The sequence below is a fragment of the Rousettus aegyptiacus genome, unplaced genomic scaffold (assembly GCF_014176215.1).
Source record: "Rousettus aegyptiacus isolate mRouAeg1 unplaced genomic scaffold, mRouAeg1.p scaffold_m13_p_11, whole genome shotgun sequence".
Classification (NCBI taxonomy): domain Eukaryota; kingdom Metazoa; phylum Chordata; class Mammalia; order Chiroptera; family Pteropodidae; genus Rousettus; species Rousettus aegyptiacus.
The window spans coordinates 94133008-94146745 of record NW_023416286.1 but is presented as its reverse complement, the minus strand read 5'-3'; the positions used below and the strand labels follow the sequence as shown (position 1 = coordinate 94146745).

The 13738-nt window shown below is 56.1% G+C and overlaps 1 protein-coding gene across 2 annotated transcripts in view; it reads left to right on the top strand.

The window, feature by feature from the left end:
- The window catches only part of CSMD1 (CUB and Sushi multiple domains 1), a 1035440-nt gene that overhangs the window by 914725 nt on the left and 106977 nt on the right, over positions 1-13738 (top strand). For both annotated transcript variants that reach the window (XM_036228983.1, XM_036228984.1), the window contains exons 28-31: positions 572-710; positions 4024-4211; positions 8189-8383; positions 11287-11403. In XM_036228983.1, the coding sequence (XP_036084876.1) occupies positions 572-710; positions 4024-4211; positions 8189-8383; positions 11287-11403 (639 nt within the window). The remainder of the gene's footprint in view (positions 1-571; positions 711-4023; positions 4212-8188; positions 8384-11286; positions 11404-13738) is intronic.

Below are 13738 nucleotides of genomic sequence, written 5' to 3'. Positions count from 1 at the left end.
GGACTGTGAGAAATATACGAAAAAAACACATTTTGATGTATTCAGCAAGTACTTCCTGAATGTTTCTCATGATCGTAGCTGTGCATTGGGGACACAAGGGTGAGCAAAAGATAGTGCACCCCACAAAGCGCGCTCCCCAGGACGAGTGAGCAGTGAGTCGTGAGCCATAGAAACGAAGAAAGAATTAACACAACCGTGAGGTCACGCTCGTGGGTTCGTCCTCCTACCCAGGTTTCATTGGGGCGGGTACCCCGTGCGTCATGGGTGTGTGTGTGGCCACCCGCCCACCCTGTGCATCAGGGGTGCTCGTGGCCGCCCGCCCACTGCCACTGGATAACGTTTAAAATGACAGGAAGTAACTGCATTTGCCAGCGGTGGGACAATTCCCCCTGAATATGGGACGGGACCTTATGTAAAATCCGTTAACATTTGCAAGGAAAACGTGCAGGGCCTTAAACCTTCACCTGGGTAGTTGTCTGATGACCCGACCCGTGGTGTCTGTGAGGAGCTGCGACGTCTCGCCTCACTCTGTGACGTTATTCTCTCTCCTGAATGCCCCCTTCTGTGACAGCTGCGTGCGGAGGGAACCTGACTGGCCCGGCCGGTGTGATTTTGTCGCCCAACTTCCCACAGCCCTATCCTCCCGGAAAAGAATGCGACTGGAGAATCAAAGTGAACCCGGATTTTGTCATCGCCTTGATATTCAAAAGGTACCGTCTCTCGCTAAACCGCGCTCTGTGACAGGGCTATGAATGTCACACCTAGAAATGACCTATCCCTTCCGAGGGCCTCCAGCTTTACGTGTACCGAAGCTGCCGGGCCTGGCATCGGGCTGCCAGCTGTCACCTGTGGAAGGATGTTGCCTTGTTGGGAGTATCTTGTGCATGTCAGGGCTCACGTGATGAGGCCACAGGTGACGCTAAATACTTTCTACGCACACCGCGTCCACCGTGAGGCAGTCAATGAAGAAGTGAGGTGCTTCCTGTAACTTCTCGTCCGCAGGCGGCACACCTCTGGACAGGGGATGGGGATCCGTGTCCAGGTGCACCTCCTCTGGCTCCCGCAAGGTGGCTCTGTGGTCAGCAAGGTGGCTCTGGGGTCAGCAAGGTGGCTCTGGGGTCAGGAAGGTGGCTCTGTGGTCAGGAAGGTGGCTCTGGGGTCAGCAAGGTGGCTCTGTGGTCAGTTAGGTGGCTCTGGGGTCAGCAAGGTGGCTCTGTGGTCAGGAAGGTAGTCATGACTGGTCAGAGCTTCGAAAATGAAGGCTTCCCCGAATTTGGTTGCTGCAGAGTCTGAATTACAAGACATTTGTCTCTAAACAAATTGGCCAACTCCTTTTTTGCTAAATCAGATGAGGAAAGTGTAAATATGATGATTCTTTTATAAAAAAAAAATTCTCTAGAACTATCACGTTATTAATATCTGGTATAGGATAATCGTGTTTCTTTCTTTCTTTTTTTAACCCCAAGGTCTTTTCCAACTTTATATTCTTGTTTTTGAACTATGACAAGTGATATTTTAAAAGACGAGTGGTCTGTCGACCGCCGGGGACAAAGCGATGTCATTACATTTATGTGCCGGCCCGTGGCTCGCGTCCCCTTCCCCTGAGATGTTTCTGTGACCACCCGGGCCTGGCCGTGACACCCTCCCCTCACTGATGAGATCTCAGTCAGCGCAATGTTAAACCTCCGTGATTCTGAATTTCAAGTAGTCTGACAAGCCTTCATGTCCTGGATTTGCTTTAAATTTACCAAATGCTAAAAACTTTGTCATGCCACTCAGCTATTATGGGAAACCAGCCGGCTGCCGGCTGTATTTTTAGGTGTCTTTGTGGTTTTTTCATGCTAGATTCTGGCAGCACTTCTGGTAAAATGCCGGGAACCTCTGATGCCAAGAGGTTCAAGGAACATGGACACCGAGCAGCCTTCCAGGGGACAGGGAGCCCTATCGGTGGGGACTGCCCGCCTTCCATTGTCTCACAGGCGCTTAGTATCAAGATTCCCAAAGTACAGTTCTGTTTGTAGCATAGGCCAGCGGTCCCCAACCTTTGTGGCAGCAGGGACAGGCGCTTCTGTGAGACTCTAACGCCTGAGGACCTGAGGCGGAGCTGAGGCGGCGATGCGGGTGCTGGGGAGCAGCTGCAGATGCAGATGAAGCTGTGCCCACGGCTCACCTCCACTGTGCGGCCCGGTTCCTGACAGGCCACAGAGGGTACCGGTCCACGGCCCAGGGGATGGGGACCCCGATATAGAAGGCAGTTTATACACATATTTCTCCATTGCACTTGACACACGTTTCTGGAAGAAGGTTAAACTAGAAAATCTCTAAGTCTTCACCTAACTCTTAGATTTTGTAAATCATTAGCTGACCCAATGTCACAGAGAAGTCACAAACCTGTGACTTTGTCTGAGATACGACATCTGAGTGTGCAGGTTGGTTATCTGGGGGCTCTGCAGGCAGCCGCACTTAGGAGGAGGAGGAAGCCACAGGTGGGGGGGGGGAGGTTCGACTCCCCAGACAGCCAGCCGTGGCCCAGCGAGACCGAGTCGGGTGGCGTTGGTGGGGCGGAGTGGGGGTCGCGGGGTGGGTCGCTAGCGGTAAAGATGGAGCATGGCTGGCCCGGAGCGCTTTGAGCTCCCTGACTCGCCCGCTGGTCTGGCTTCGGGAGGGGGAGGGGGGACCTCATCACACGGCCTGTGCCCAGCGGGGCCGACGACACCCACACGCTGGGACTCAGACGAAACTCGGGTAAAAGCCGGGCCAGACGCGGGCCTCTCAGGGGTCTCAGGTCCGCGCAGCCAGCGTTCGCAGAGTTAGGCCCATTGCGCAGGTGGAGCCATCGGCCGTGCCGGATTTCGCTCCCGGCGCCAGTGCGTGGGCGGTGCCCCCCCCCTCCACCCCAGCGAGACAGAGCAGTGGGGACACGCCTGCTTCCTGTCGGTGCCTCGCTGTCGGTCCCGTGCTCAACAGTGACCTCTAGCGCTTAGCCGTGCCCCTTGCTGGGGCGCAGCGCCCTCGGGCTCTGATGACGCCCCTGCAAAGCCTTCCACACAAGACGGCCTCCGAGGGACCCCGCAGGTCCCGGCTCCCGGCCGCGCCGTGCCAAGCCGGTCCCGCCTTCTGCCCCGTCTGAGTCGGCCTTCGGGGAGCCTGTCGGAGGACAGAGCAGGGCCCCCCAGCCTCCTCCAGGGCCTGCGCATTGCCTGCTTCCCGCCCCCACCCCTCGGTTCCGCTTCCACACTTTCATTACCCACGGTCAACTGAGGCGCGAAAAGATTAAAGGGAAAATTCCAGAAGTAAACAGTTCGTAAGTTTTGAATCGGCAGTCTTTCCGAGTGCTGGGATGCAGTCCCCCACACCGTCCCTGTCTGTCCTGCCCACGCGGTGACCGGTCCCCCTGTCCAGGGTCTCCAGGCCGTAGGTGCTCCCTGCCCGTTAGTCACTCAGCAGCCGTCTCGGTGACCAGGGATCAGACTGGTCATTGCCCAGAGAGGGCCTGCGCCCCGTGGCTTTACCACGGCGGAGAGGTAAAGGTGTTCGGTCTTATTACCCCTTAACGCTGGCGCTGTCCCTCTGCACCTGCTGCATAAACCCGTCCCGGGCGCGTGCGGACAGGAAACAGCAGTACCTGTAGGGTCCGGGCCAGTCCCTGGCGTCGGGCGCCAGCTGGGGTCTCGGAAGCCGTGCTCATGATTACAAAACCCCTGACTGTCCACCCTGTCGCCCACGGCCACTGCCAGCGGAGAGGCGCGTGGCAGTCGTTACGTAAAACATCAATAGCGTCTGTTACCGTTGATGTTTTTTATGTTTATTGCCGTATTGACAAGCTTTCACTATATCTGACTTTTGGATGGTTCTAATCATAAACACACACACACACGCGCACGTATACACATGCACACACACATGCACGCACACGCACGCACACGCGCGCACACACACGCACACACACACGCACACACGCGCGCGCACGCGGCCGCCGCGCGCCCCCAGCCGCGGGGCCTGACGGCGCGTGCCTGTCCTCAGCTTCAACATGGAGCCCAGCTACGACTTCCTGCACGTGTACGAGGGCAACAGCTCCAACAGCCCGCTGGTCGGCAGCTTCCAGGGCGCGCAGGCGCCGGACCGCATTGAGAGCAGCGGGAACAGCCTCTTCCTGGCGTTTCGCAGCGACGCCTCCGTGGGCCTGTCCGGCTTCGCCATCGAATTCAAAGGTACCGTGATCGGCGTGGCGCGCATGCGCGGACGGCTCTGTGCCAGGGTGGTCCAGGCTGCGCGCGCGTCTCCCCGCCGTCGCCCGCGCAGCGGGGAGGGTGGGCGGTCTCCCCAGGGGAGAGGGGCTCCAGACACGGCTCCACCTTGGCCGAAAGAAAAACGTGGGAGAGGACGTGCTTGTCCAAATTCGTGACCGTTTAAAAATAAACTGTGGTGGGTGCAGCGAAGCATATGATTATATGTAAGAATTATTTTAAGGCGTGTTTTAGTACGTTCTACTTTGTTTCTACAGGATGACCAGAGTTAAGTACTTGGAAACGGCTGAGTGTAGCTTCAGTGTCTTTCAGTGTGAAACATTCCTTTTTCTCTTTGCCCCCACCTACCCCCGCACTCCCAACCCCAATGGGCATCGGTCGGACAAGAAACTCAGCCAGGTCACAGCTTTCTCCTTGGGTCACCAGACAGGTGCCTCCCACTCCATTTGGGACCCACCAACCTCTGTCACCAACATCCAGAGAAAGCAAGCAGACAAACCCAAACAAAAAGTCCTTAACTAAGCACTTCACTCTTAGGTCCATGAGAAAAAAAAAATGTATTTTTTCAAATCCATTTCTTGGCTGAACAAAGAAAATACAGAATAATTTACAAAGAACCTGAGAAATGGACTTACAAAACCACCAATTCACAGTAGGGAGTGCTTTATAAAAATGAAAATATGTATTTTATTTAAACTTATTAGTTATTAGAATTGTAAGAGAAATACAGATTTCATCTCTGTTAACTTTTCAAAAGACTTGCATTTCTTTCTATGGTTTTAAGCAGAAAAATAATCTATTTCCCCTAAAACAGGAAAATCTACCAACTCATTGATCTTTACTAAAATGTACAATATTAAATGTGGACGATTCAGCGATCAGAGGGGTCCCCCGTGCCTTTGGTTGGCGTCCATCAGGGTCTGCGACTAATCAGCAGGGCCGTTCTCAGGGTTTGCTGTGTCCTCACACAGCTTCTGTACTGGGGGAACTATGGCAACGCCCACTCTGCGATGAGGAAACAAAGTGAGAAAGAAGGGACTTCCCCCACCGCAGCACCGGGGTGAGCGCAGGTCGTCACCTGCCTGGCCCTTGCCTCCACGGGGGCCTGTGCAGCCCACGGCCCACGGCCCACGACCCAGCGGGCGATGAGTAAATGGTGCGGCTGCCTCGCTGGGGGAGGAGGAAGCAGCGGCCTCTGCTGTTGGCGTCTGGTGACCAGAGAGGCACCTGACTGCGGGCCGCAGCTCTTGGGGTTTTAAAAGCCTCCCACGGAGGCGCAGTGAGTGGCTGGGGCCGGTCCAGGCCCCCATGGTCGGGGCAGGTGTGGGCCATCCCCTCCACACGGCTCCCTGCAGAAGGAGCAGTGGGCTCTCCTGCCGAGCGACAGGCTCGGGACCTGGCAGCCAGTCCAGCGAGGGACACTCCCAGGTGTCCTTAAGCGGAGGGGTCCTGAGCAGCAGCAAGGCTCACTGTGCTATGAAGTCATCTGATAAGACCGTGTGACAGACAGGAAGCTGCGATGCACCACGATTGGTCACAGGCGTCCTGAACTGACAGCCGGGTCAGTGGAACCAAAAGATTAGATGAGGTTTATCTGGAGGAATTTAAAAAACTTACCATCGGAAATCTAAATTAGTGGCACAGAACGGAAGACTGTGGAGGTGGCATTTAACCAAATAGTAAACTACGCGAAGGAGATTGATAAAAAAAAATGAAAAAATGTGACCCGAAAGGCGGACAGGGCCACGGGCCTGGATTGCAGACACAAACGGAGAAATTTTCGCTTTCTAACCAGAGAACGCGTTCCCCGGACAAGAGCCTGCTCTCCTTTGTGCTCTGGCCCTGCGGGTGACCAGAGGCCACCGCGCCTAGACAGCTGTCCTGGGGCCCACAGTCATGTTTGTTCCTTTTAGGCCTAGAATAAATGCTCCGTGCTCTATGTGGGCTTTAAGGTGGCTACAGAGAATCAGCCAAGTGTCACCTTCCCTTTGAAATAACCACGAAGGTTTTCAGTGGAGAGATTGGGAGCTCCAGTCTCAGCGGAGTGCAGGGCCCTTGCTGAGACCCTAACGGTGGCTGCGTTACGGAGCCTGCAGAAGGTTTCACAAGGTCTCACGTGGACATACTGCTGTACATGCACAACATTCTATATCAAAATGTGTATAATTATATATACAAACATTTCTATAAGAAATATATAGTGTAAATATGTGTTTTCATATATACATTCGCATATAATTACATGCATTGGTTAAAAGGGAACATATACCAATGTGTAATGTGTGATAGTTATTTATATATTATATTAATATTTGATAGTTATGTGTCTCATTCTAACCAAAGTACATATATAAAATAGCAGAGTGGATCATTGTTATAGATCGAGCCGGCACTCGCTGAGCAGGTCCGGTCGGCTGCCGTGGACGCGTGGGTCGCCGCGGCGGGAGACAGGGCCGCGGACGGCAGGGCCGGCCTCGCCGTCTCCTGCAGGACCCCCGGAGCCCGCGTCCCCCGGCCCGGCTTCCCAGCCCACATGGTGGCACTCAGTGGGAGACGGGGAGGCAGGGGGGAGCAGCTCAGAGGGTGAACACAGTCACCACCATCACAACCCAGAATCGAGTCACTCAGCCTCCAGCCCGCGCGCCCCCGGGACGCCTCCGCGCGTGAGGGGCGCCGTTCTCTGCGGCTGGCGGGGCGCGGGGGGCGCAGGCCCGGGGCAGGGGAGGCGGCCAGCACGGAGAGAAAGAGCTGGAATGTTCGCTCTAGTCGCCCTTGAGCCTGTACCGGAATCAGTGACACAACTTGCACACTCAAATGCACGCACGCGCCAAACGGTAGTTTCATAACTTTACGCTGAAAAACGAAGACGTGCGGGGTTCCAGGCGGCCCCTCCGGTGGCCGCGTGACGGTCGGTAGGACCCCGGCCGAGGGCGCGGCGAGCGCTGAGGCGCGTACTCCTCACTGCGCCCAGAGGCGGAGCGGCGTGCGCCCCGGGCGCGTGCAAAGGCCGTCGCCATCCACAGGTGTCGTGGGGAGTCTGTTGAAACAGGACGTTTAAATACCGAGTCTGTCAGAAGAGAACTGGCATTAGCTACACAGCAGCAAGACTGAGAGGAAAATAAAGACAATTCTATGCGCACGTTTGGGAACCGATGAGGCTTCGGCCAGTGCCTTAGTTCCTGGCCCCGCAGCTGGGCGCGTCCCTGGGTCTTTGCCGAGAGCAACGTAACTCTCCTTCAGGCTCCGCATTTAAAACGGGCCGGCGCAGTGCTCGCCCTGCTGGGCGGCGTGAGCGGCGCGGAGCGCACAGTGTGGCAGCTCGGGGCCTGGCCCGTAGTAGGCCCTTGCTCTGCTGAGGCCGACGTGCGCTCTGGCCGCGGAGGGTGGCGCTGGCCGGAGCCCCGGGCACGTCTGCCTTCCGTCCCCGTCCTCACGAGCTTGAAAATGCCCTGGGCTGGCGCGGCCGGACCGCCCCCCTCCCGGAGCGTGAGTCTCCATCTCTGGGACCAACGTGCAAGTCAGAGACGGAGCTCGGCTTCTCCATGAGCAGCTTCTCTGGTTTGGTACTAACATCCACAAAGAAAAGGTCGGTGTGTAAAATTATGCAGCAATTTTTTTTACCAAGATGAAAGCAATTCAGTAGCAATTCTGCAGTAAAATGTGGTTTAAAAAATGAGGAGTATAATTTTTAAGTTTTTTCTATTTTTTCTATGACATTTATTAATCGGATAATTATTAACCTGATCATCATTTCTAGTGTATGTCATTATTAGCTCGATAATTAGCAACATGGTCATTAGTCAATCAATAAATATTTTTTGAGGATTTCTCATGATCTGGCCCTGTTCTAGGCATTGAAAAAGTGAAGCATCCAACCAACAACCAAACAAACAAAAAATTGAGGCCCTGTCCTCACGGAACTTGATTCATTTCTTCCGCAGAGAAACCTCGAGAAGCGTGTTTCGACCCTGGGAATGTGATGAACGGGACGAGGGTCGGGGCCGACTTCAAGCTCGGCTCCACGGTCACCTACCAGTGCGACTCCGGGTACGAGGCCGAGGACCCCGCGTCCATCACGTGTGTCATCGGCACCGACGGGAAGCCAGCCTGGGACCGCGCCCTGCCTTCCTGCCACGGTGCGTGTGGGAGCCGCGTCCTCCCCCGGCGACAGCCCCCCCACGACAGCCCCCCGGCGACAGCCCCCTCGGTGATGACCCCCAACCCGGTGACAGGCCCCCGGTGACAGCCCCCCCACGACAGCCCCCCGGCGACAGCCCCCTCGGTGATGACCCCCAACCCGGTGACAGGCCCCCGGTGACAGCCCCCCTGGTGACAACCCCCCCACCCCCTGAGAAACCCCCCAGTGACAACCCCCCCCCCTCCCCGGACGCCGCCTCGGGGCTACAGCTCGCATTGCAGAGCGGCTTCACGCCCTGGCACTGAGCCCTCCGGTCAGTGTGGGGCTTGTGGGCCGCAGTGGCACCAGGCCGGGGGTCCCCCCTCCATGGGGTTAGCAAGGGCCCCCCCGCAGTCCTCAGAGGCTGCACCTGCTTCCCTCCGGCGTAGGCAGCAGGGCGTCCCAGGCCTCGTCCCCATGGGCGGAGCTGATGGACAGCTGTGGGTGCCCCAGCCCCGCCCCCAGGTGCCTTTGCCGCCCCCGTGTGTGAGTATGTACATGTGTCATATGTACGTATGTCACACATGCACACATATAACATACTAAAACGACAGTCTTCTCCCCCCCACGTACCAGTAGTTTGTGATCCCTTAGGCAGGTATTAAATTAATAAAGTCACCTGTTAAAAGGTGAGGCGGAGCTTCGAGAACTGACAAAACGGGCCGGCGTGGTGAATGCCAGCTCGCGGGGAGCCCGCGGGGGCCCTTCCCGGAGGGGCAGAGGGCGCACTGCCGGATCCGCGGCCACAGTCAGGTCGGCGGGGCCACGGGCGGCTCCGCAGACGGATGGGCAGCCGGGACCCGCCCGCTTTGCCCTGGGCGTGACGAGCACATTAAGGAGGCACCAGGCGCCCGGGGCCGCGGCAGGGAAGCCAACCCTGACCCCGGCGGTCTCCACCCCCAAGGGCAGGTGTAGGTGTAGCCGGAGGCACGGGGCTTGCAGGACGCAGGCGCGCGCTCCCTCGGGCCACCGGCGCCTTCTGGCCGGACGCGCGCTCTGAACCCCGGCGCGTGAAAAGCCGGAGCCGTCGCGCGCACTGACGCCCGGGCCTGCCCTGCGCCTGCTGCGCTCCTCGGTTTGTCCGATGCCCCCGGGGGCCGTCATTCGGTCCCCTAGTACTGAGACCGGGAAGTCCGCGTTGGGGCCTCTCAGACGTCCGAAGCCGTGTGGGAGCCAGGGGCGCGGGCAGCGGGGAGGGCGAGCGCCGTGCGCGCCTCTGCGCGGGTGACCAGGCTGTCAGCCGGGTCGCAGCCGGCAGCGGGCTCGGCCTTCCCGACACCCGCGGCCTCAACCCGGCGGCTGCGTCGTCCAGGGGGCGGGGGAGGCCGGCGCGTGTCGCCCGGGACGGGTCCGGCACCGCTTCCGCCTGGAGGGACGTCCGCTGAGGGGCGGTCCCGCCCGCGCCAGCCATCGCCACCCCTCCCCCCCTCCCCCCTCCCCCCTCACTTCCCTCACCCCCCTTCACCTCCTCCCCTCCCCAGGGGTGGCCCCTGCCCGCGCCCGCCGCGGAGTTATTGTGCCGGACTCATCGGCAGGTGGACATAAAGGATGCACCTAAAACACGCACATTCGGCATCATAGAAAGTTAATATGAATCGTATCATAGTAATTCTATATCAATATAATTTTATATTTCAAATACAAATGCCCTTTGTTGATACCCCAATAAGCTCATAGATTTAGAAGGGCCTTATTCATCTCATTATTCATCTCAAATTATTGAAAAGTAGTCTAAAACTCCTATTTCTCTAGTATTCCTGTTATTTACATTTAAAATTTTGAAAATCACATTCGATGTATGTAAATTACTCTTTACATATGTATGCTATATGTAAAGGGATGTGCATATACTATTTAATATAGATTATATATGTTTATCATGCACACGATACATATGTAAAGGGGAGCACGCATATATAAAAAATATATTTATGAATGGATTTTCTGAAGTTTTTAGCCCTAAATAGTGCAGTTTTTGTATTGACGGCATGATTACGAAGGCCAGTTTGTGAGTCAGTGCTCGCTGTCGATCTAGTTAATGAAAAATGCCGACGACTACGTTTTTACGCTGTGTGAGCTGCTTTGGGAGATTATGAAGCTTGCGAATTATAGAGTCATCCTTTCCCGGGTTAATTCATTGCTGAAATGAGAGGAGAGTAAAGATGCACACACAGGAACACACACGCAAACACGCTCACACGCGCACATGCACACACGCGCACACGTGCACACGCGCACACGCACACACAGCTCTGTCCACGACAAACACCCACCGTCGCGTCTGCCCTGACTCCCTAGTCTGGGTTCCTTCAGCTTTAAATCAATCGTTTAGGAAGAGACACCTTAGCCATCACATGCGTTACTTCTGAACTGAATCTATGAGATGAAAAGCTAAAGCAAAAGAGAAATGAGAAAGAGAGCATTTTTCCTTTTACTCACATAGTAATATAAAACAATGGGAAATGATCTTTATATCGCTTAAGTTACAGTGATTGCTATCAACCAGAAATTTCTATTGCGACTTTTAAATAACTTAATAATTTATCTTTATCGAAATTATTATTATTATTGCTGTTGTCTTGATTATTTTAGCATGCCTGAGAGAGACCTTAAAATATTATGTCTTCCTGCCAAGTCGAGTTACTTTTATCCTGTGCTGGCAAATCCTTCTTTTTCTGTTACTTTTGCCAGCAATGTAAGACAGGTCTTCGACTTGAATGTGTTGTTACGTTTCCGGGCAAACCCGGCACGCTGCACGCTCGCTCACTCGGCGTTCCGTCCCCGTCCCACCTGTCACGTGCAGCGTGGCTGGCTGTCCCTTACCGTCCCCGCGCACCTGACTGTGGCGGGTTTCCCTTTCAGCTCCCTGCGGAGGCCAGTACTCAGGATCGGAAGGGGTGGTGCTCTCCCCAAACTACCCTCACAACTACACAGCCGGCCAGATGTGCCTCTATTCCGTGACGGTGCCGAAGGAATTCGGTGAGAATGTCTTTCCAGTTTTAATTACTGTCGTCATCTCTCTGTTGTTAAATTTTTTCTGTCACTTTGCAAATATCCCAGCTCTCGATGTCATAAAATAATGCAAGAGAAGTTGAGTTGCATCACAGGGGTGGGGCGTCCGGCCACACGGGGCACAGTGGTCACTAGCGGGGCGTCCGGCCACACGGGGCACCGTGGTCACTAGCGGGGCGTCCGGCCACACGAGGCACCGTGGTCACTAGCGGGGCGTCCGGCCACACGGGGCACCGTGGCCACCACCACTCCCTCATCAGCGCGATGTAGATCGCTTACACTCCCTGTGCGAGTCTGACGCAGGTAACGGGGAGCAGGTGCCCCTGCTCCAGCCTTTGCTGGACAATGTTCTTCCACGTGGACGTGGCCGTGCTCGCCTGAGGGTGGGCCGGGAGCAGTGCGTGGGTCCGGGACCACCCTGTGCCGAGTTGCGTGCAGCTGGCACACACTTAGCGGCATCGCATGGCGGATCGTGCTGGGTCCGTGAACGCGCCTCTGAGCCACGAGCCTGGTGCAGGCCGAGTCCCCTGTCCCTCGAGAGCGAGTTTCCTAGGTTCTGCTCCCGACTGGGGGTCGTCTTCGGACGGCTTCATTTCCAGGAGGGCCTGTCTGCCGCCCGCGCCTGGTCCACCCAGCGCTGGCCCATGTCACCGCGCCCACCAGGGTCCACTCGGCACTGGCCCCGCCCAGTCCACTCAGCGCTGGCCCGTGTCACCGGGGTCCGCGCCTGCTCTGGACCCGGGGTTCTCTTTTGTGCTGGTATTTTTTTTTTGAAGTGACCCAAGTAATAGCTTTGGTAATTTTATAGAATAATTCTTTTTCTTTTCCGTCGTAAAACTGAAAACCTACATAGTCAGGCTCTTTCCTTCACATTGAAAGCAGCAGCCACCTCTCAAAGAAATGAAGTAGATAAAAATTCTAATGCCGGAATCCATTTGAGAGAAAACATTTTCAAAAATACAATTCTATAGCAAGAACATTGATTGCCAGGTAGTAAAGTTGCTTTTGGAGGACAGGTGGTTTCTGCAAACGCCTATCATTTATTATTCAGATTCTACGATTTTAGTTTATTTTAAATCAACAATTATGATTTTTCAGCAGAAAATAATGTCACACCCCAGCGTAAATATCGATCAGATTCCCCAGTCTGAGCGGCTCGGCGATGCGTATGTGTGAGTGTATCTGGGCAGAAACCTTCAGTTTGGAGTAAAATAGTTACACGGTCTTTTTGATGAAAACTTGTTCTGTCTTATTTTTTGTTTTCCCTTCTTCCTTGTCCTCTCCTGGGCAATAAATTAATTCAACAATCGTGACAACTGCCAAGATGAATAAAATAGTGACCGTGCCCACGAGATGCCCACTCGCCCAGCACTGTGGGGTCGGGGACCGTCGCGGGCAGGATGGGACCCCTTAGTGCTGGACGCAGGCTCCCGACTCAGCGACCTTTAAGACAGGTCTTCGGACACTGAAGTTATCTTGCTGTCACCAACATGCCCAATCCCGAGCAGGGAGTGGGTCTTGGGGACAGCTTGATGACCACTGCTGGCCACCCCTGTGTCCCCAGAGCAGCCGCCCGCGGTTCAGGCTGGCCTCCGAGGCCCTCCCCACATGTGGCCACAGCCTCTGCCCCCCATTCCCACCCTTCCCGGGGCCCACCGAGCACTAGCCAGACCGGGCCATTGGCCGCCCGCAGAGTCACTCACACTCTACGTTCACCTGCTGGACTAAATTCCTCATCCCCCCAATAGGGCTCAAATCCTCGTTTGTTAAGGGCTGTCTGTATCACCTCCACCGCCCCACGAAGCGCCGGCTTCCCCGCGGCGGGGCCCGGCCGTGCCCGCGTGTACACCGATGGCTCTCCGTCTGCCCGCGGTCACTGCCAGCCACGCACACACTCACCCTGGGCAGGCGTCTGCTCCCTCGTCTGGGGCGAGACCTGCCATCCGTGAGAACCGAGGCCAAGGAGCTGGCCAGGAAGGCCCCCGGCCCCGGCCCCGAGCGCGCGCCCTCTGCCGCCGTCTGCCCGGGGACCGGTGGCACGTGCCGCCGCGTGGGTGTCTGTCGTCCTCACCCCTTTATTAGATTCCAGCAGACGGCCGATGCTTTCGAAACGTGTCTCGGGTAAAGGCAGGAGCTCCGAGTGCAGGACTCGCATTGTGCTAACCACCCGGCCAGGCATTCTGCCTCCACCGGCACGAGGACTTACCGACCAGCAAAGGGCGGGCGGGCTGCACACGGAGAGCCTTGCAGGGACAGTGATTCTCCCTCCGTGTGATTCCTGTGTTCGGAGCTCGTCATCCCC